The sequence below is a fragment of the Otolemur garnettii genome, unplaced genomic scaffold (genome assembly GCF_000181295.1).
Source record: "Otolemur garnettii isolate 467f Iridium unplaced genomic scaffold, OtoGar3 scaffold00011, whole genome shotgun sequence".
NCBI lineage: Eukaryota > Metazoa > Chordata > Mammalia > Primates > Galagidae > Otolemur > Otolemur garnettii.
In genome coordinates, this window is record NW_003852406.1 from 10,939,165 (window position 1) to 10,959,905 (window position 20,741).

The 20,741-nt window shown below is 45.5% G+C and overlaps 1 protein-coding gene across 2 annotated transcripts in view; it reads left to right on the forward strand.

The window, feature by feature from the left end:
• The window catches only part of LIPC (lipase C, hepatic type), a 144,612-nt gene extending 127,592 nt beyond the window's left edge, over positions 1-17,020 (forward strand). For both annotated transcript variants that reach the window (XM_003784380.3, XM_023510146.1), the window contains exons 7-9: positions 10,817-10,934; positions 12,499-12,720; positions 16,678-17,020. In XM_003784380.3, the coding sequence (XP_003784428.1) occupies positions 10,817-10,934; positions 12,499-12,720; positions 16,678-16,789 (452 nt within the window). In that variant the 3' untranslated portion in view covers positions 16,790-17,020. The remainder of the gene's footprint in view (positions 1-10,816; positions 10,935-12,498; positions 12,721-16,677) is intronic.
• The last annotated feature ends 3,721 nt before the right edge of the window (positions 17,021-20,741 follow it).

Here is a 20,741-nt window from a genome sequence, read left to right on the forward strand (position 1 = left end):
GGCATCTCATTTCACCTAAGGTTTGAGTCATCTGGTCTTACAGGATATTATTGTCATACTGAGGTCCTCCCAAGCTGAGATTCAGCTCCCAGTGTTTGCCAGCCAGATTGTTAACCTCAGGGCAGAAAGTGAGCCCCTGCCACTCTCTGGGTTGAAGGGGGAGGTTGGAGAAAGTGCTGTGGCCACGTCCTGGACTGAGGCCAGCAGAGAAATACTCCACGGAAACCTAAATCCTCCTGGAGGGAACAAGCTGACATCTGTTGCCATTAACATTTCTGCCTAATCCTTAAAACAGCTCGGGAGTGATTTAGCATCTTACTGTTTTCACCCACCCCACACCCTCTCCGGGGCTGGGAGAAGAAATCTGGTGTTGTGCTGTTTGATTATTACTGTGCAGATATTTGTGTCTGGAGGACACAAACAGGCCATCACCACCGCTTTGCATTTGCAGAGCGTATCACACAAAACATCAGAGGCAGCCATTGGCTCCTCATGGTTCTCTCAATAGCCAAGGGAGGCTGGCACGGCTGGTTATCATCTCATTTTAAAGAGGACGAAAGCAAAACTTGAGTGGCGTGCTCACAGCCACACAGCCTGTAAGGAGGCCTGGCACGGGGCCGCCTGACCCCCAGTCACAAGTTCAAATTCCCAGGCAGCTTATTTTTTAGGAATAGGATTCCTCTGTTTACTTGAACTTTTGCTCTCTAGCCAGATTTCCCTTCCCAGGACCATGCAGGTTCCAGAAAGACAGAAATCTGTGCTGGGAAGCAGATAGTGTCTAGAACAGCGGTTCTCAACCCATATGTCATGACCCACAGGAAATGTATTAAAGGGCCATGGCATCAGAAAGGTTGAGAACCACTGGTCTAGAGCATAGCTGGGGTGAAGGCAGGATCTTTGGGCCAAAGTGTCCCCTCCACTGTCCCTCAGGGTTGGAGGGCCCAGCAGCCAACTTCTGTGCAGGTGAGGAAGTTTGGAAGGCCTCCTGCTTCAGGGAGCACCCCCACTGCAGGCTGCCAGTTAGAGACTTATTTGGGTTAACCAGCTCCTCTTTTGAATGGCAAAGCCACCTACAGTGATTAAGCCTCTTAGATAATCACATTTCACCAGATCTACTTTAATCCTGGAATGTTAATACCCAAGGAACTGGTCAACACACCATTTTGAAGATGAGGAAACCAAGGCCTGGATAAGAAAGTCATTGGCCTGGGGACGCAGACTGAAGTCTCCAAAAAGCCAGGACCTCCAAACAATGAGTTGAGTGATTCCCCCTCCCACAGTAACCTCCCCCTTCTGTGTTTGTGGGGCTTGAGGGGAGCAGAGGAGAAGAGGAGGGGGTTACTTGCTCCTTGAGGTCAGGTGTGAAGAAAAGAAGTCAGTTCTCACCCTCCAGGGCTGAACTGGGAGCTTCACCTGAAAGGGAGGGGCTTGGTCCAGCCTGAGGACATCTGGAGCCTTAGAGACAGGATCAAGAGAAGTAAGAGCAAGGGGTACAAGCCAGGGTGAGTTTCTCCCACTTGCCAGCACCTCCAGGTGCCCGACCATGAGCTGCTGTGTGGACTCCTAAGGATCCCCTTCTCCTTAAATGAAGACCAAAGAATCTCACAAAGGTGGCATTATCTCCCGCACCAGCTGCCAAAACCAATGTGCTCCTGCATTCGTGCATTCTTCCAGCAGAATCCTACCCCAGGGAAATCCTACCCACTGCAGATCAATAGATATGAAACTCAGAAGACAAGATTTGTGTGTCTCTTTATGACCAACTACTTATCCTGCTCCCGGTATCCCTGGAGGACATCTAGTGAGGACAGTCCCTACTGGTCCAGTAAGATGGAGGCTACAAGGCAGGACTGCCTAAACCTGGTCAGGACCCATGGCCCTCAGCCCCTGACGAAGCATCTGGTGCTCAGCTGTGGCCTGTACTGCAAACCCCCATGCCGTCTCTGCCCTCCCAAATTCTTCCCAGTTCTGCGTCAGTCCTTCCAGTGAACAAAGTCCTAATCCCTTCAACCTAGTTCCAGTTGCTCTGTGGTCACATCAAGCTGCCCTGGGAACAGCTGGAAATCACGCCCATGTGGGACTCAGCTGTTTGGAAGAAGCCACTCCCGGGACGCTGCAATATGTATAATGCTACATTGTCCGATACGGTAGTCCCAAACCATATGTGGCTATATAAATCCAAATCTAAATTAGTCTAAATTAAATAAAACCAAAATTTCCATTTCTCAGTCACACCAGCCACCTTTCAAGTGCTCAAATACGTGGCTGCTGCCTCAGAGGTACAGAAATAAAACATTTCCGTCCCCGCAGAGATGGTGCCGGGACCAAGTCTCTAATCTAGGCTAGGCTTCCCTAACTATGGGGTTCTCCACCCAGCACAGCCATCATTATCTCTGACTTGGGCCCCCAAAGCCTATTTTACTGGCCACCTCCAGCGTTTTGATGAATATGTATAAACTCTTCAAAGAGCAGCCTCGCCCAGGCCTGGACTGCAGAGAAACCACAATCTGTATTTTTCAAGGACATCTAATTGTACTATGTATTTTAGTGCAGGGTCTTGTTGGGCAAGATAAACATCGCCTCCTGATTGTAGTTTCACAAAGGATGACTAACTCGGTTGGCCCGCATTCCTCTGGCTCCCAAGATATTTTGACAAAACCACCAAAAGATCTATTTTCTACAACCCAGTCGACCAGAACTCCAGTAAACACTGCGAGGGTAGAGCAGGAGCAGAGGAGAATTGGGAAACAGCCACCGAGTGAAACGAGGCAAGTCGTCGCCCACTTTCACGCTTACTCCCTCAAGAAGAACCTGCAACATTTTGGGAGCCCGTAATGAGAGAGAAACTAATCTGTTTGAGTAAATCCTGTTTAGCAAGTGCCCCAGCTAATTTAATCCTCAGAGCAGTTGGTGCGGTCCCCGGGTGCAGGAGAGGGAAGGGGCATTTAGTGGGGGCATCTGCCCAGGCCCTATCCCGGGTGTGTCGCACAAATGGTCTCTCGTTAGATCCTCATAGTGAGACAGAAAGAGACAAAGGGGGCGGAGATGGATGATGCTTAACTTTCTGGTGAATGAATTGAGATCCAGAGAGATCAGATCATCATCCCAAGGTCATACAGCTTGTGAGTGTCAAACACCGTATTCAATCCTTTCACTTCAAATGGGCCTCCTGGAGGAGGATGAAGGCCCATGGCTGAGTGACCTCCACTTCTGAGTCACTCCAGCGTGTGTCCCCTCCTCCTCCCCGAGCCCCTCCCCTGCTCTCTCTTTCTTACTCTCCTCTGTTCCCCTCCTACCCTCACTTTGGGGAACTTGCTTCTGTCTCACTCCAGCTCACACGACCATCTTTTTTGCTAGTTGGAGAGATGACCGGCCAGGCTATGACCAGGGGAGTCTGTCTGGTGTTAGCTTTTCTCAGCTCCTTCTTTGGACAGTGGTCATTGATTTCCAAGGAGACTTTCCAAAGAAACAGAGTGTCATAGAGAGAGCGTGGGCTTGAGACTGCCCTGAGGAGCAGCAAGAATCTTGGCTTTGCTGCCAAACACTTATGAACCCCTGACCTAATGACAAAACCTTTGTGGGCCTTTGATTTTTCAGCCACAGAGTAAGGAGCATGGTCACACGTGGGGATGAACCACTAAAAATGGGGCTTGCAGGTGGGACTCAAAACCTTGCCTGGTCAGTTCCACGCGGAGGTAGGAAGGGGGAACCCAGATTAGCACCTGTGGGAGGCAGGTGCTTTAACCGTGCCATCTCATCACCTCCTCACAACTACCCAGTGAGAGAGCTGTTAATCCCCATGTCCCGGATGAGGGAGAGCTCCCGAGAGGCTGTGCGCACTCAAGACCGTAAGGAAGCAGGTGGCAGAGAAGACTCAGCCTCTCAGTTGAGGACTCTCATTACACCCACGCCACAAAGAGCCGGCAGCAGGATGCCAGCCAGCAGGACACTCCTTATCTCACACACACACTCCCCCATCTCCACCGCAGGCTGTAAACAACAGACCCCCAGAGGAAGGGCCACACCTCTGATCTCATGACATCAGAGCGTCATGTCTATGGGGCTGTCCTGTTAAACCCACAAGTGGTCGCCAAAATAAATACATACATACACACACATAGGCTGATGAAATCATTTGCTTTTTTTGTCCTTCATTCGGGCTCTAAGTTAATTCAGGCCGCCCCTGCCAGCGCTGACTGTCTTGTTTTGTCATGCCCTGGACACCACCATCCTGGGGCCCCTCAAAATGCCATGACCTTCAGCTTCCCTTTTGGGTTAGAGCATTTCAGTTCTAGGAACAAGCCCTCAGTGATTCCACACACCATCTCCACAGGAGAAAATCGATACACTGAGAAAAAAAAAAAAAAAGCCCTCTGATGTTGAGTCATAATAGCTCCCAAAGCCAATATCTAATGATTCAGAATCATTGCTGCCGTAGACAAGGAAGGAAAGGATATTCTCTTTTCACAAATTCCACAACTTGATGTTCGTAGTAGTTGCCTTACGAAAAGAAATTTCAGTTTTTCTTTTTTAAATGGCACCAGCCGGATCCACGCAGGATTACAATCCTGGATTTTTCCCGGTGAGGAGAATCTCCTCACATTTCTGCTCCAGGTGGCGTTTGCGTGATCCCATTCAGGGTCAGTGGACTATTTCATGCCTTTCATCTTTAAGACCTGAAATAATGTCTCCTGCCAGAACTTGAGAATGTGTTGTACTGGCCTCTTTGCAGTCACAGAATCAAAAACATTTTCCCCAGATCATTTTTTAACACCCTTATTAAACAGGGCACGAGGTGAGCAAAATCACGCACGCGCTTTTCCTTAGCCTTTGTAACAGCATCACTGGGGAGGGGAAAAGGAGTGGAATGTAGGCAAACTGTTCTGTTTTTAAAGAAAAATGCTCATGACAATCCAAATAAAAACAAATAATTGGCTCTTGAGATAAAAGACCATTTCATGTTTATTTTTTATTCTTTGTATTGTTTTGCTTTTTTGAGACAGGAACTCACTTTGTTGGCCAGGCTAGAGTGCAGTGGCATCATCATAGCTCACGGCAGCCTCCAGTTCCTGGGCACAAACAATCCTCCTGCCTCAGCCTCCCAAGTAGCTGGGACTACAAAGCATGTGCCACCACGCCTGGCGAATTTTTCTCAACTTTTTGTGGAGACAGAGTCTCACTGTGTTGCCAAGGCTGGTCTCAAACTCCTGGCCTCAATCCATCCTCCCACATTGGCCTCCCAACATGCTAGAATTACAGGTGTAAGCCACAGTGCCCAGTTGCCCTTTCATATTTAAAAACGTTAATTTCATTTTAAGTTTTCTCCAAAAAAGTGACTTTCCTAGTGCAGTCATACAAGGTTCCCTGTGCAGACATAGAGTTTTTCAGGAATGCTACTGGAAACACAAGGGCATTTCAGACACCAGTACAGGCTCCCTCGAAGCTGTGCCTTGGTGACATCAGGAAGCAGCTCGCTTTGGCAGATTCTGACCTCCTGCTTACATCCCACTCCAGGGATATACTTGGGGGCAGGAAATTCTCATTCATAGGATATGCAAGCTAAAAACGACTTTGCAACCTCCCCCAGAATCCTGGAACCATAGCATCTCAGACATGGAAATCGATCTCCTCCCACTCACAATTTAAGAAAAGGGGAAGACAAAACTGCATCTCCAAGACAGGGACCTGAACATTTATCCCCATTCAGGTGACAGGAGGGAGGCCTCTGTGGCAGTGAAAGCCCAGGATGGATGTCAGTGGGTCCCAGCCAGCGGGCACTTTGTTTTGACCACAGCTTTTCTACAGGGGCTGTTTGCTCTCAAAGGGCAGACTCAGCCTGCAGAACCACAACACCAGGAGTCAGGGGAAAGGGCTTTTGAAATGAGACAGACACCTGTGTTTAAATTCTGTTCCACTTATGTATCTGGGTAACTATAGGTCTGCAAATGTCTGTGTCTTTATCTGTAATTTGCCAGGCTAATTAACACCATGTCAGTCTAGGTCTCAGCAGAAAATAGGACTCCACTGGCCTGGGTGGGGTGAAGAGGGAGTGTGGGACTTCTTACAGTGGGATGGGCGGTGTTAAGGAAGCCACAAGTGCCTGTCACTGCACCCCAACTCCAACAGCAGGGCAGGAGCAGGGGTGGGATGGCCCAGGGAGAACGGAGCCATGCAGGAGAAGCTGCCACTAATCACGGGGGCACGGTCGCTGCACAGTCAGGCTCCAAAGTGGGAGAGAGGAGGAAAGATCCCCTGGCCTCTCTCTCCTCTGCCCTCATCTCCTGCCAATGCCTTCCCAGGGTCCAAACCCAACCAGAAACCATCCTGCAGCCTAAGGGATCCTGTTGGGGGGACTCAGAGCTGGGCAGGGAGGGCAGAGTAGATGAGCGTAGGAGGGTAGGGTGGAGACACCCCAGCAGGTCGTGATTATGATTGTCTTGCTGTGAGGACAAAAGTAATGTGCACAAAACAGTATGTAGCCTGATGCATAGTAGGACCTCAACAAATGGAAGCTGTGTTATCATCCCTAGGGTCTTTAATGCGATCTGTGCCCTGAGTTGGTCCTCACACTCAGAGCCCTTGTTAAAGCACTCCTCGGCTGCCTAGTGTGAGCTCTGTGCCCTTGTGGAGCTGCAATGTGACCCCAAGTCTGCCTTCAGGGAGAGAAGACACAGACATTGATGTCCATGAGTCAGAGGTGACAGATGTCCCATGAGTGACTCTGCTTCCCAGCAGCAAGCTCTTGCAAAGTCAGGACCTCAACTTCTCATTCCCTTGTTTTTGTTTCCAATTCTTTTAAAAGCTCTTTCTTTTCCTAATAAGATTCTAATTAGGACACCTGCTTATTGTGTAGAAAATGTGGAACTTGCAAAATGCCAAGAAGAGAATAAAAAGATCCTCTCTGACCTTTCTGGAGATAAGCACAAAATTTTTGTGACTTCCCCGACTTGTATGCATTCTCTCCTTCAGTCGGTCTCATGCTAGATGGACAATTTCATATCCCGGATTTTGGTTTTTCACATCTCTCCTGAGCATTGAAATCATTCCAATGATACCTTTCCATGGCTTCTTAAGAGCACATCACATGGTTGGGAATATGAGCTGAGACCAGCGGAGTAACTAATGACAGCGTCACCAGTTATTAGCCGAGTGACAACAGACAAGTTACTTAACTTTTCATGAGCCTTGGCTTCTTCATTTATAAAATGATGTGGGAAGAAAGATAAAGTAGGCATCTTAAAAAGTTGCTGTGAAGAGCAAAGAGATAATTACGCAAAACTATTAGCTTGAGGTCTGGGACATAGTAAAGAACGAAATGGTAATTATCATAATTGACATTATTAGTCCATAGTCATCCTTCTATTATTGACTATGTCAGGTGTTTCTGGTTTATTTTTAAAGTAATAATTGTGATGACATTTTTTAACTTAAATCTCTTTCCACACTTTAACTTTTTTCTTAGGGGACATAAAGCTATGGGTCCTGGGTATAAAAGAGTAAAATTTCAGGTTCTGGATCCGGCTGCCTTGGCTGACACCCCAGCTGTGTGATCCTCCAGAAGTCACTGAACCTCTCTGTGCTTTGGTTCTCTCTACTCTAAAATGAGATAATGAGATAACGAGTATCCCTTGCCTCGAGGGTTAAGTGAGGTAATAGATGCCAAAGCACCCGGCAGCAACCAAAATAATATTAGCCAAGGTTCTATCGTGCATGCCACCAATTACACACTTTCACTGGTTCATCTTTAAACACTGGGCTGAGCACATGAGCGACTTTCAATTAGAACATATCATATTAAAATGAATTGAAAATTGATTGTTTCAAGTTCCTTACCTTCTCTAGAAGACGCCCTGCCTCTTCGTGAGGTCAACCCAAAGTTAACCTTTGTTTTGTCCACTCCTCAGCCCCGCCCCCATGCCTACAGCCCTGTCTTTGCCCTCAGCACAACTTGTAACATTGTTCACTTGTAGAGGTTCCTTGATTGACCCCCAAATAGTATAAAACCAGGGGCTTCTGAGATGGAAAGCTAGAGTCGCTTTCTCCAGTGGTGTCACCCAAGGGTTTAGGGACCCTTCCTGGGACTTGTGTCTGTATCTTTTCTCTTATTTCCCACCCACAGCTTTTTTGTGCTGTCTTGAGGGCCTCAGACTACTGTATTCCAGGCTTGAGGAGTTGAACACCTATCAGGTCCAGGCACTGTAGCAGATGCCAGATACAACCCAAGCTAGCTCTTACTAAAAGCGGAAAACTCTAGGCCTACAAATTAACTCTCAGTATTTGGTTCTTGCTGTGAACATAAACAAACATCTGATGCTTTAGAGACAACCGCTTTAGTAATCTCAAGCGATACCATCCCCAGACACACGAGCAAATCCACCACAGAATCTAAAGAGGAAGCTGGGCATGGTGACATATGTCTGTATTCCCAGCTATGCAGAAGGCTAAGGTGGGAGGATCAGTGGGTACCTTGAGCCCAGGAGTTCACAGCCAACTGGGCTATACAGCAAGAACTTGTCTCTAAATAAAAAAAAAAAAGCTGATAAAGAAAAATTTGTTTGTGCCAAAGGCTAGGATTGTATAAATAATCTAGAAATCCAGGAATGCAGGCAACCAGGACACTACACCATTGGCAGTGGCTTCTGGTAGGTTTGCTGTGTAGCTACCGACCTCCACTGGTGATGATGAAGAGGATGAATATCCATACGCCAGGTAGAAGGAACATGCAATGGTCAAGGTTATCGTGATACAAGTATTCCAGAAGGAATTCTCCTACAAGAAAGCTTGAAACTCAGGACTTGAATCCTCACAGGTGATTTCCATCTTGCTAGGTGTTAATGCACATCCTGCTACATCAGGCAAGCAAAAGTGTACAAAAGCAGCTATTATATGCAAAACCCTATATTAGGATGAGTGGATTAACCATTGTCTAGGACAGAAAATGCAAATATGCAACACGCATACATTAAATCCCCTATCCTTCACCCAAAACAGACACCATCTTCCCAAGAGCCTAGAAGCTATAGTCTCAGAATCCATCTCAGCATAGGGCTGTCAAGGCAGTCACTGCCAATCAAATGGAATTGACATGTCATACCAAAGCTGTTTGCAGTCATGGAGCTGGAACCCTGTCAATGCTTAGGGAATATGAAGACAGCAGGAGAAAGAAATCTAAGCAGCAACCAGACATTTTGGAATGAAGGAGGATAATTTTGAAAACAGCCCCACAGCTGGTCCAAGTGACAATACAGGCTAAGCCAACGCCATGTAGGCTGAGGGAGACTAAGAGCACAGACTCTGGTTGAGACCATGAGCAAATCACTTCACCTGAGTCCCAGTGTTCTTATTTATAAAACGGGGGTGATAATAACAATACCTACATCTCGGGGTTGTTATGACAAGTGAGTGAGTGGATATAATGTGAAGTATTTAACAATGCCTGTCTAACAGTTAGCTGAATAAAATGAATTACCCTTTCCCAACCAACCCTGTAGAAAGACATCCTAGACATAAGACAGAAAACATTTAGGGCCAAATTCTAAAACTAGAGTTACACGCATCTTATTTCCATTAGGAAATGTACTGTTGAACCTCCCAGAGCTCGTTGCCCAGAACTGGCCCAAAATACAGAGATGTAGTCACTGGGGATGTATTTCTTTCTTCTTCTTTTTTTTTTTTAATTGAAACAAAGACAAGTTTTATTGCATGAGTTAATTTTTATGTCCAAGCACAAGGATAATGAAATATATTTTCCATGCAAAATATTATATACATTAAATACCATACAGTGGGGAGTGTATTTCTTAGCTGGCACTCTGCTCCACCCTGAAATGGATCCTGTCAGACAGACATAGACGTGTAACATGGCAGTCTATTCTCTCTGACCTCTGTAGGGCCCTAAAAAGCATATATCCTCTGATTGACAAAAAGAGACCCACACCAAACACATGAAATGTTTTAATAGAACTTCTATCCAGAATTCAGCCAGACATATTAGACTCCTCTTCTAACATCTTTTATTGGTGAATACTTATCATTATTAGATCAAAAACGTCATCTACATCTTGCGTAGATGTTTAGGAAATACAGAGAAGGAGAAAGAAGAAGACGAGAAGCATTTATAATCCCACCACTTAGGTGAAGAAAATGTCATTAACTTTTTGGCATCTATCTAATTTCCTTCCACAGTTTTAAATTTTAAAAATATGGGATTTTCCAAGTCGTGGAAGCAACCCAAATGCTTGCTTCCATGCAACCCGTGAATGGGTTCTATTCCAACCCATGAATGGATTAACAAACTGTGGCATACGTGTACCATGGAATACTCTTCAGCCATAAAAAGGATGGAGACTTTACATCTTTTCTGTTTACCTGGATGGAGGTGAAACACATTCTTCTTAGTAAAGTGTTTCAAGAATGGAGAAATAAATATCCAGTGTACTCAATACTAATATGAAACCAGTATATAAACAATTGCATGCTTAGATGAACAATAAAACACAATTATAGTCCAGTACAGGGCAAAGGGAAGGAAAGGAGAGGAGAACGGACGGGACGGGGGTGGGGGGGGGGGCATTTCCAATCACCTAACGGGCACATTGCAGGCGTGTGGCTTGGCCCCTGGGTGAGGGGCTCTTTTACAACTGAAACTTTACCTCGGAAGTGAGAAAAATGTAATCTAAAAATCCGTATCCTCATATTAACTTGAAACAAAAAATATGAGATTTTTAATTAAAAATTCTTGCTTAAATTTATTCTCATTCTCTCTCTCTCTTCTCTCCTCCTCCCTTTCTCCCTCCCTCTCTCTCTCCTCCTCTAGTTTATCATTATCAGTTCAAGATCCAGTTTGTCAACCAAACGGAGAAACCGATAGAACCAACTTTCACCATGTCGCTGCTCGGAACAAAAGAGGAAATGCAGAGAATTCCCATCACTCTGTGAGTATGGGGTGTAGCTCCCGTCTGTGGTGCCGATCTGCTCATCTTTCCCACAGGTCTGCACAGCTCCTCTACTTTTCCCGGGTCAGGCCAGACACAGCTGCTTTATTCAGGCTTGAGGAATCAAGTACCTACTAGTGGGCGGATACTGCCTGAGCTGAGCTAGCTCTTACCTAAGAGGAAAACGCTTGGCCTACAGATCAGCTCTTAGTGTCCACTTCTTGTTGAGCATAGACACAAACATTTAGTACTTCAGAGACAACCTTTGAACTAAACCCAGCTCCTCCCATCTGGCTGCCCCAAACATCCCATCAGATGTCATCCACCCAAGGCCAGCCATCCCCTCACCTCCCTCCTCCGCCTCGCAGGCTCCACCTCTGTGTGTGTGGCAGGGCTGATGCACTGAGAGCTGTGCAGAGAGGAAAGCCAGAGGTGGCCCTGTGCAGGTGTGCAGCCCAGGAAGAGGGTCCCAGCAGGGTTGAGTGGTGAAAGGGTGGAGCAGGTGTCTGCAAGAAGGCCCTGAGTTCCTTTCCAGAGAGTTCTAAAAACTTGGCACAGATTTCCAGTCTCAAGCAGACTCCCCTGCCCACCTCCCCATCTGTCCTTCACCCTGTTGCCCACTTGCTCACACCTCACAGTGGCCCTCATGACGCCTCACTTAGAGCCCCAAAGTATGGCCTCAGCCCCTGCCCCACTCCAGGGACATTTCGGAGCCCCAGCTTTGAATCTCTGATCATCACACTGATTCAGTCCTTCAGCAAGTATTTGCTGGTGCTCTACCTAACAAATGAAGGCTACAGAGGGCCCATGCTCACGACCTACCAGCAGGGGATTCCTACACGATTCCTCACAACAGACTGCAGGGAGAGGCTCTAGGGAGCCTTCCTCCCCTCCAGCTCCCCCTCCATCCAGCGTCACCTCTCCACTGTCTAAAATCTCTCCCCCCGGGAGCATTCTCAGTCCTGGGAAGGGCATCTAGCTGCTCTGTCACTGCTGGGATATTTTAATGTCTTGGAGATTAGTGAGTAAAGTTGATAATGATACCTCAAAGTCTGCACTTGAATGTTGTTCTAAACTGGTTTGTCCCTTTCATACGTGGTCTTTCTGTTACTGTTATGCTTTGTGTTCTAATAGATGTTTCTATTTATAAGCGACGGAGCATTACTGAGGACAGAGAGTGTGTTGTGGGTATACTGTGTTAATCAAAGCTGCAGAGAGCTGATGTTCCAGAGGCCATTGCCAAAGCCCCACTGTCCTTGGGAGCTTCTTCCCAGAAGCTCAGCTAAAGAGAGTCAACTTGAGTCATCATAGCGGGATTTCTCAGAGACCTTAATATGCCAGCACAGGCAACAGTGTGGTTTTCCCAATTTTCTTGCCTGGAAAACTCTTTTTAGCCTGGCACACCCAATGCGTCTCTATTGTCAAACACCAGTTTGGGGAAAGCAGCATCCATAGTGTACCACGTCCCTCAGGCAAACCTACCTAACACATCCCAAATGTGCCCACACCTCTCTGTGCTGTTACCACTGGACTGACTGTGTCTCATTTTCTTTGTATCTTCAAGGGGTGAAGGGATCACTAGTAATAAAACCTACTCCTTTCTTATTACGTTGGATTTGGACATCGGTGAGCTGGTCATGATCAAGTTCAAGTGGGAAAACAGTGCAGTGTGGGCCAACGTCTGGAACACAGTCCAGACCATCATCCCTTGGGGCGCAGAGCCCTGCTGCCACACGGGCCTCCTGCTGAAGACCATCAGAGTCAAGGCAGGAGAAACCCAGCAAAGGTGACTGCCGATTCAATCTCCTACTAACTTCTAATGTCTGTTAGGTGTCTCCACATGCCAGGTGGTTTCAGTTTAAATTGGAGTGCATCATAGGGAATGGGCAATATTATGGCCTAAAGATGGAGATTCTCAGACAGGAGAAGTGACTATCCTGACTTCACACCAACATAGGTAGAAGGCCGAGGATTTGCCCCCAGATCATCTGAATCCCCGTCTAGCCTCTTCCCACTGCCTGTGGTTAGCAGCCACCTGCCTCTGAAGCTGCAGAACCACCTTGCTGGCCCAATGCTTCCCAGGCTTCAGCATGGAGATCTGTCACGAGCTGACATCAGTGCTGCTAGTTCAAGGTGCCACCCCAGAGAAATGCTTTTAATAGATCATAATCTCAAAAATCTCAATTTTCCTCTCTCTGTGGTGGTGTCTTTCAAATCTCAGATGCCAAAGACTCATTGGGAAGCTTAATAAATTTGAAGAATTTCTGGACCCACCTGCAGAGCTTCTGATTCACTGTTCTCTTAGGAAGGGCCCCAGGATTCATGCTATTTAATAAGAGCCTTAAGAAAGTCTGATGTTCATGAATGAACTACCCTTAAGAAATCCTGCTCTGGGCACGGCACCTGTAGCTCAGTGGCTAGGGTGCCAACCATATACACCAAAACTGGTGGGTTCAAACCCAGCCCAGGCCTGCCAGACAACAATGACAACTGCAACCAAGGAATAGCCGGGCATTGTGGTGAGCACTTGTAGTCCCAGCTACTTGGGCAGCTGAGGCAGGAGAATCGCTTAAGCCCAAGAGTTTGAGGTTGCTGGGAGCTGTGACACCACAGCACTCTACCAAGGGCAACATAGTGAGATTCTGTCTCAAAAGAAAAAAAAAAAAGAAGTGCTGCTCTGGGCCAGGAGTGGTGGCTCATGCCTGTAATCCTAGCATGTTGGGAGGCCGAGGCAGGTGGATTGCCTGAGTTTAGGAGTTCGAGACCAGCCTGAGCAAGAGCAAGATTCCGTCTCTACTAAAAATTGAAAACCTAGCTGAGTGTTGTGGTGGGCACCTGTAGTAGTCCCAGCTACTCAGAGGCTGAGGCAAGAGGATCACTTGAGCCCAAGAGTCTGAGGTTGCTATGAGCTATGATGATGTCTCCATGACACTCTACACAGGGTGACAGAGTGAGACTCTGTCTCAAAAAAAAAAAAAAAGTGCTGCTCTGTGGGAATGAACATCTTCCATGGCTCCAAAGCTCTGGGGCCAAGATGGGCTGAGGATGGAGATAGAGAGTAAACAAAAGGGGGATGATCTGGCCACTCCTGCATTCTTCCCAGCAGAGCTAAGGGCTGTCTTAATAACCCTGCTTTTCTGTAGTCCTGTGTGGTTCTCCACAAGAGGAGGATTCTGTGCCCCCCTACACCCTCTTCTGTCTCTGCATGTCTATATTCAGGAAACTTGTCTCTCTCCCCTCCCACCTCCTCTGCTGGGAAGGCCAGGTCTCTCTTTGGTTTGTCCTTAGTAGAGAAGAGAAATAGCAGCATCCCACCTCTCACCTGCCTCCTCCCTGGACTCCCAGGCTTCACCGCCAGGAGCCTGCCCATGGCAGATTCATGTCCCCCGAGTCCCTTACACAACCGCACTCCGGGATTTTATTTCCCTGGGATGCAAAGTCCTGGCAATTACTAAGAGCTCGCTCTGCAGTCTGCCAACAGATTTCTCCACACAATCAATCTGAGAAAATTAAGCCGCTCCCTCCTCTTTTGCTTGAAGCTATTTTGTGAGGCTCTTTGGCCTTCTGGAGCAGTACCCCTTCTGAGCACCCTCCCACACACACATTCTCTTCAGCCTCAGAGTGATGCCTAAGTTGTGGCGGCTGCTCACATGACAGTCCCATGTGACTGGGCCCAAAAGGTTGCATATAACTCAAGCCACCCTCTCTCCTGGTGCACACTCACAGGGTGCTAAAGAATGGACTAATGGAGGAGGACGGGCAGGGGGTTGGCACTTCCAGAGGTCCCATGCATGGTGGGCCTCGAACTAGGTGCTTCATGCACTTAATCTCATATAATCCCCCCAGTGACCCGAAATGGGTGGTAATGGCTGTGCAGCTCAGGGAACTGAGACTAACAGAAGTTACACAGCTTGAGGACGTTGGTAGAAATCGTCTCAATCCAGATCTGACCTGAGGCTGACTGATGTGTCACCTCTTTCTTGCCTGTGTACTGTTTCCAACAGTTCCTCCCTCCATTAGATTGGATCCTGTTAACCCGACTTTCCATAATCTGATCTAGCAGAGTGCAGTGCTGGATATTACTATACATCTGCATCAGACCCTTCCTCGGGACCGCAGGAGGTACAGGCTGAAAATTAAACGTGGGGATCAGGAGTCTATGGGATCTATAGTTTTTGAAGTTTAAGGATAAATGTTAAAAAATAAATAGGAAACAATTAGGAATACCTCAATGTAAAAAACAATGCTAAATGTACTGTGGTATATCTATACAATGGAATGTCATGCCGGAGGTGAAAAAGAATGAAATAGGCTCATGGGTACTGGTCCCAACAGGTCACCAAGTACTTTATTTGGCAATAAGGAAAAATTACGGGAAAATACAGCATAATCCCACTTCTATTAAAGAATCTTTATATTCATGAACACCAATACCTATGTAAATGCAGTTCTCTGGCGATACATAAACTGAACCATAAGCACCGTGAAGTTAGTACAAGGCGATGGTAAAAGAGGATCTTAACATTTGGCTTCATGTATTTCTTTCCCATTTGAATTTTTCAAGAATGCATTCATAAATTACTCATAGCACTTCTTTTTTTTTTTTTTTTTTTGAGATAGAATCTCTCTATGTTGCCCTCAATAGAGGGCTGTGGCGTCACAGCTCACAGCAACCTCAAATTCTTGGGCTCAAGCAATTCTCTTGCCTGAGCCTCCCTTGTAGCTGGGACTACAGGTGCCCACCACAATGCCCCGCTGTTTGTTTGTTTGTGTGTTGGTTTGTTTAGCAGGCTGGGGTGGGAGTTCCAACCCACCAGCCCTGGTGCATGTGGCTTGTGTCCTAACTGCTGAACCTCTAGCACTTCTTTAATTTAAAAAGTCTGATTTAGTAAAGACTTGACCTTAGATGCAATGCAAAGAAGTAGTCATAAATTAGAACTCTCTGTGACTACAGATAGGTGTAAATGTGTATATATACAGGGTGTCCATAAAGTTCATGTGCAATTTTAAATTGCACTCTATTTTAAATTGCACCTGAGCTTATGACCACCGTGTGTGTGTGTGTGTGTGTGTGTGTGTATACACATATATAAATGTTTTTTAATAGATATGGTGGTAGTTAGTAACATAAAACTGCATCTCAGGCCAAGCCCAAGGTCAAAGCAGTCTAACAGTTGTTTCCAAGAAAGACCCAAAACACACAGTGGTGTCCTCTTTAGTGGGCAGTGAAAAGACAGTGCCAATAAGAGGAAGGGGCAGGGCTAAGAGGCTGAGCCAGGCAGAGACTGAGGACGGTGGCCTCGTGCCAAAGACCTTGAAGTACAGCATTGACAAACTGGAGCACGTCCAAGGAAGGAAGGCTGGGAAGCTAAGCCGGCCTTGGGAGGAACAGCTGGGGGACTATGTTTGCCCTGGAGTCAGGGCAAGGTAGTCAAAGAAACAACAGTCACCCTCAAATCTCGGATAAGTTATAAAGAAGAACAAAGGAGGCTGCCCGGAGTTCTTATAGGATTGGAATCACCCCAGTACAGTGCCCCAGGAGGTCCTGATTGCTTCCACTATAGCTTGGGTTTTGACTTTCTCTGAAGTTATAAAAATATTTGAAAATGTAAGAATCTAAATTTTAGAAAGACATCATACGCATTACCAAAATTGAATAGTATCTGATAAAAGCTGAAACAGTCCCACAAGCTCCATCCATTCTAAAACTGAACACTGTGCTTGCTTTCTGTTCTCTACTCAGAATGACATTTTGCTCAGAAAACAAAGACGATCCACAACTGTACCCAACCCAGGAAAAAATCTTTGTGAAATGTGAAGTAAACACTAAAAAGTCAAAGCGGAAGATCAGATGAATGTCAGTGAAGACCCAGTGTCAGGAATAAATGAATCCGATTCCCTGTCTGGAATGGTTGTTTGATTTGGAAAAATTACATAAAGAATCTCACATAAACTTTAAATAAAGTTTAGATTTAATGGGGGGGGGGATGTCTCACTATTATAAACTGAGCTTTCAAAAACTCTATTATATAACTGTTTCCAAGTATTAGTTCAATAAAGATTTCCCAATTTTCTCTCTTGTTAAATGTTAATCTATGCAAATAGGTACAAATGTAAGAGCCTTTTAGGTCTGTTGTTCTAATTTACAGTGTCTTTTATGATTAAGTCAGACTTCCTTTATATCCTTGCAAGTTTATTCTGAATGAGTTTTTGAACTATGCTGGAAAACTCCTTCTTTATTACATAACTAGTGATTAAATAAAGCAAACTTCTGATTAATCACTAACTGTGTATACTCAAGCCGTGGTCCCGCAGACCCAGGTGGGAGCTGGCGTAAGATTCTCATAAGGCCCAGGCCACCTAGATCCCTCACATGTGCAGTTTACAGCAGGGTTCATGCCCCTGTGAGAATCTAATGCTGCCACTGATGTGACTGGAGGAGGAGCTCCAGTGGTGATGCGGGAGATGGGGAGCGCTGTAAATGTGACTGCTCACTCAGTATCATCTCCCACTGAGCAGGCGGGTCCCTAACAGGTCCATAGCCCAAGGGTTGGAGGCTGAAGCACTGAAGTACGTACCCTTTAAGACAATATAGCTCATAAAAGAAGAAAAAGTGGATGCCTGTAGTCCCAACTACTTGGGAGACAAAGGCAAGAAAATCACTTGAGCCCAAGGGTTTGAGGTTCCTGTGAGCTGTGGCCCCATGGTGCTCTACCCAGAGCAATAGAGTGAGAATCTGTCTTAAAAAAAAAAAAAAAGAAGAAGAAAAATTTGTAATAATAATACATACAAAGTAATAGTTCTATCATACAAATCACACAATTATTTCACTGAACCAAACACATAGAAGTAGAATTCTACTAAAATTATTTACTAGTGATAACAATGGAAGCTGGAGAATTGATCGTTTTGCTAATTAAGTTACTAATGAAATAAATTAGAATTCTCCTCTTTGACTAATGCTTACAAAGAAACCTTAGAATATCTCAAAGAGTTTACTATGGACTGAATGTTTGTGTCCATTTGTATAGCATTTTTTTTTTCCGGCAGCAACACTGGCCTTGGCAAAAAGAAAAAAAGTCTTTTCTTTTTTTTCTTTTGTGTTTTTCCTCTCAGAATGCAGAACATTTACAAAAATACACACCAGCAGCAGTTGTTGCTAAGGGCTATTAATTCTGTACCTAGGCAAACATTCTGCCACCAAATAAATGCTAACGAATATGATGCAAATGACCCATTATACTGTGAAACACAAACCAGCTGAACCTTCAAATGAAGAAGTTACATACCTGTTTCAAAATATAGTAACATACGACCAAAATAATGTCTATACCTAAGACTAACTTTTTGCAGTTTGTTATATTCACAGTTCTACATCTGGGGGGGTGGGGGTTGAGGGAAGGGAGGGTCAAGGCAGGTGGGGGAGTGTCCCTCTGAATTGGAGAGGAGTTGGAATCCGCTCCAAGGATCCTCTCCCTTGGAATCCTCCACGCGATGGTATTTGAAGGTAATTAAGTTATGAGGATGGAGACCTCACGAATGGTATTAGTGTCCTAATGAGGGGATAAAGGACCAGAGCTCTCTGCCATGTGAGGGCACAAGGGGAAGGCAGCGAACTGCAAGCCAGGAAGCAGACCCTCAGCAGACGCCCTCCGCCAGCACCTTCACCTTGGACTTCCCAGGCTTCGGAACTGCCAGAAGGAAACGTTTAAGCCACTCAGTGGAAATCTGCATAGCAACCTGAACCGACTGAGACAGCATTCGATAACAACGCTCAAACGGTTCAATACCTGAAATACTGAGGTTTTGACCAGCAAATTCCACCACAAAGCACATCATGGGGACAGATGCTAAATAAGGGGATGGGTTAGATATGTGTTTCCCATGATCAGAGAGGAGGAACGTGTTCCACAACATTAAACAACCTCTCTTAAAATGCACGCAGGTTTGGGCAGTGCCTGTGGCTCAAAGGAGTAGGGTGCCCCGGCCCCATATGCTGGATGTGGTGGGTTCAAGCCCAGCTCTGGCCAAAAACTGCAAAAAAAAAAAAAAAAAAATGCACAGAGGCTCAGCTACATACAGCCCATAATCCATGTTCTCTTCACCAGAGCAAGGTGAACCAGGACTCAGGGGAACAAAAATCTCGAAGAGACTTCTGCTTCTGACTAATCCATTTAAAATTATCTTGCATGATTCACTTTTATTTCCCTTTGAAAGACTCCAAAAACTAGAGTATGGGAAGAGGGAATAGGAAGATAAGCTTTCAGGAGGACGCATTCAGTTCCGCATGCTATTCTTATCTGCAAAAATATTTTGACCTCACTTTCAGGTAAAAAGTATATGTATGTGCTTAGGATTGGTAGATATTAAAATGAGCAATGTTTTCCATTATGTCTAAAATCTAAAGTTTATAATAAAATCGTGTTTGCATTGGATCGACATATTTTATCATTAACTATCCAAACGGTATTTAAAATTTTATTTCTGCCAGGTGCCGTGGCTCATGCCTGTCCTCCTAGCACTTTGAGAGGCTGAGGCAGGTAGAATACTTAAACTCAGGAGTTCTAGAGCAGCCTGAGCAAGAGCAAGACTTTGTCTCTACTAAAAATAAAAACAAACATATTACTTCTAAAAAACAACATGAAAATACTCTTTGCTCTATGTCCTACAGAGTCCATGCATATGTATTCCAGGAGACATGTATAAGAATATTCATAGGATCCTTGAAATCATCACAGCCAGAAAGAGCTGACATGTCTGCCGGGGCAAGGCATAAACAAACTGTGTTTAAATTGTGCTGACGGGGGCCAGTGCCTGTGGTTCAAAGGGTAGGGTGCCAGTCGCATATGCAGGAGGTGGCGGGTTCAAACCCAGCCCCAGCCAAAAACTGCAAAAAAAAAAAAAAATATTGTGCTGATGGAACATCATACAGCAGTGAAAAAGGTGAACCACAAGACCAGCACAAGGCAGCAAGGCATCTAGGGTGTAAAATTGAAGGAGGTTCTCATCAGTTTCACATTTGCACAAGGACACAAATAGTAGAGATAGTATGATACAAGCAAAGCTTAAACTATATAGTTAGGGATCGATAAGCAATAAACTTCCCAGTAAAAACAACAAAATCACTACCACAAAAGAGAGGCTTTGGTAACTCTCGGAAGGAGGAAGGGCACACCAGCGTTCCAGGAGCAGCAGTAGTCTACTTCTTCCTCTAGGTAGTGGTTACACAGATGTTCACTTTTGTAACCATTCTACAAACTGTACACATACAGAGGGTGCCAAAAGAAGTATACACATTTTAAGAAAGGAAAAGACTGTATTAAAAATCATAATACTCAGTATATACCAATAACAAAAGGCAAATACAGGTCACGTTCAGCACCTCTTATAATTGCAGAAGTCACATGTGACTTGAGTATGACAATTTTAAGACGGGTTTTTCCTGTGTACACTTATTTGGCACCCTCTGTATGTTTTCCCGCACATTTAGTCTGAGTGTCACATTTCACAATATTAAAAAAAAAAAAGGGCAGAGTTAAACAAACATGTTTCTGCTCTAATGTCATGTGTTTCGAAATGAATATAGTCACAAGAAATGTAATTAGAAATTATTTCATCTTTACGAGGAAAACGTGAAGTGACACAGTACGTCATAACATTTGGGGCAGAGAATTCAGTAAGCCGGCAGCGTGACGAACATTTGAAACTCCTCTTGGCATACCCAAGTCTGGTTGCCAATTCTGTTGTCGGTGGATTATTTTCACTTGGCGAGATGTGTTCATCGACATCACATTTTCTTAAGTACAT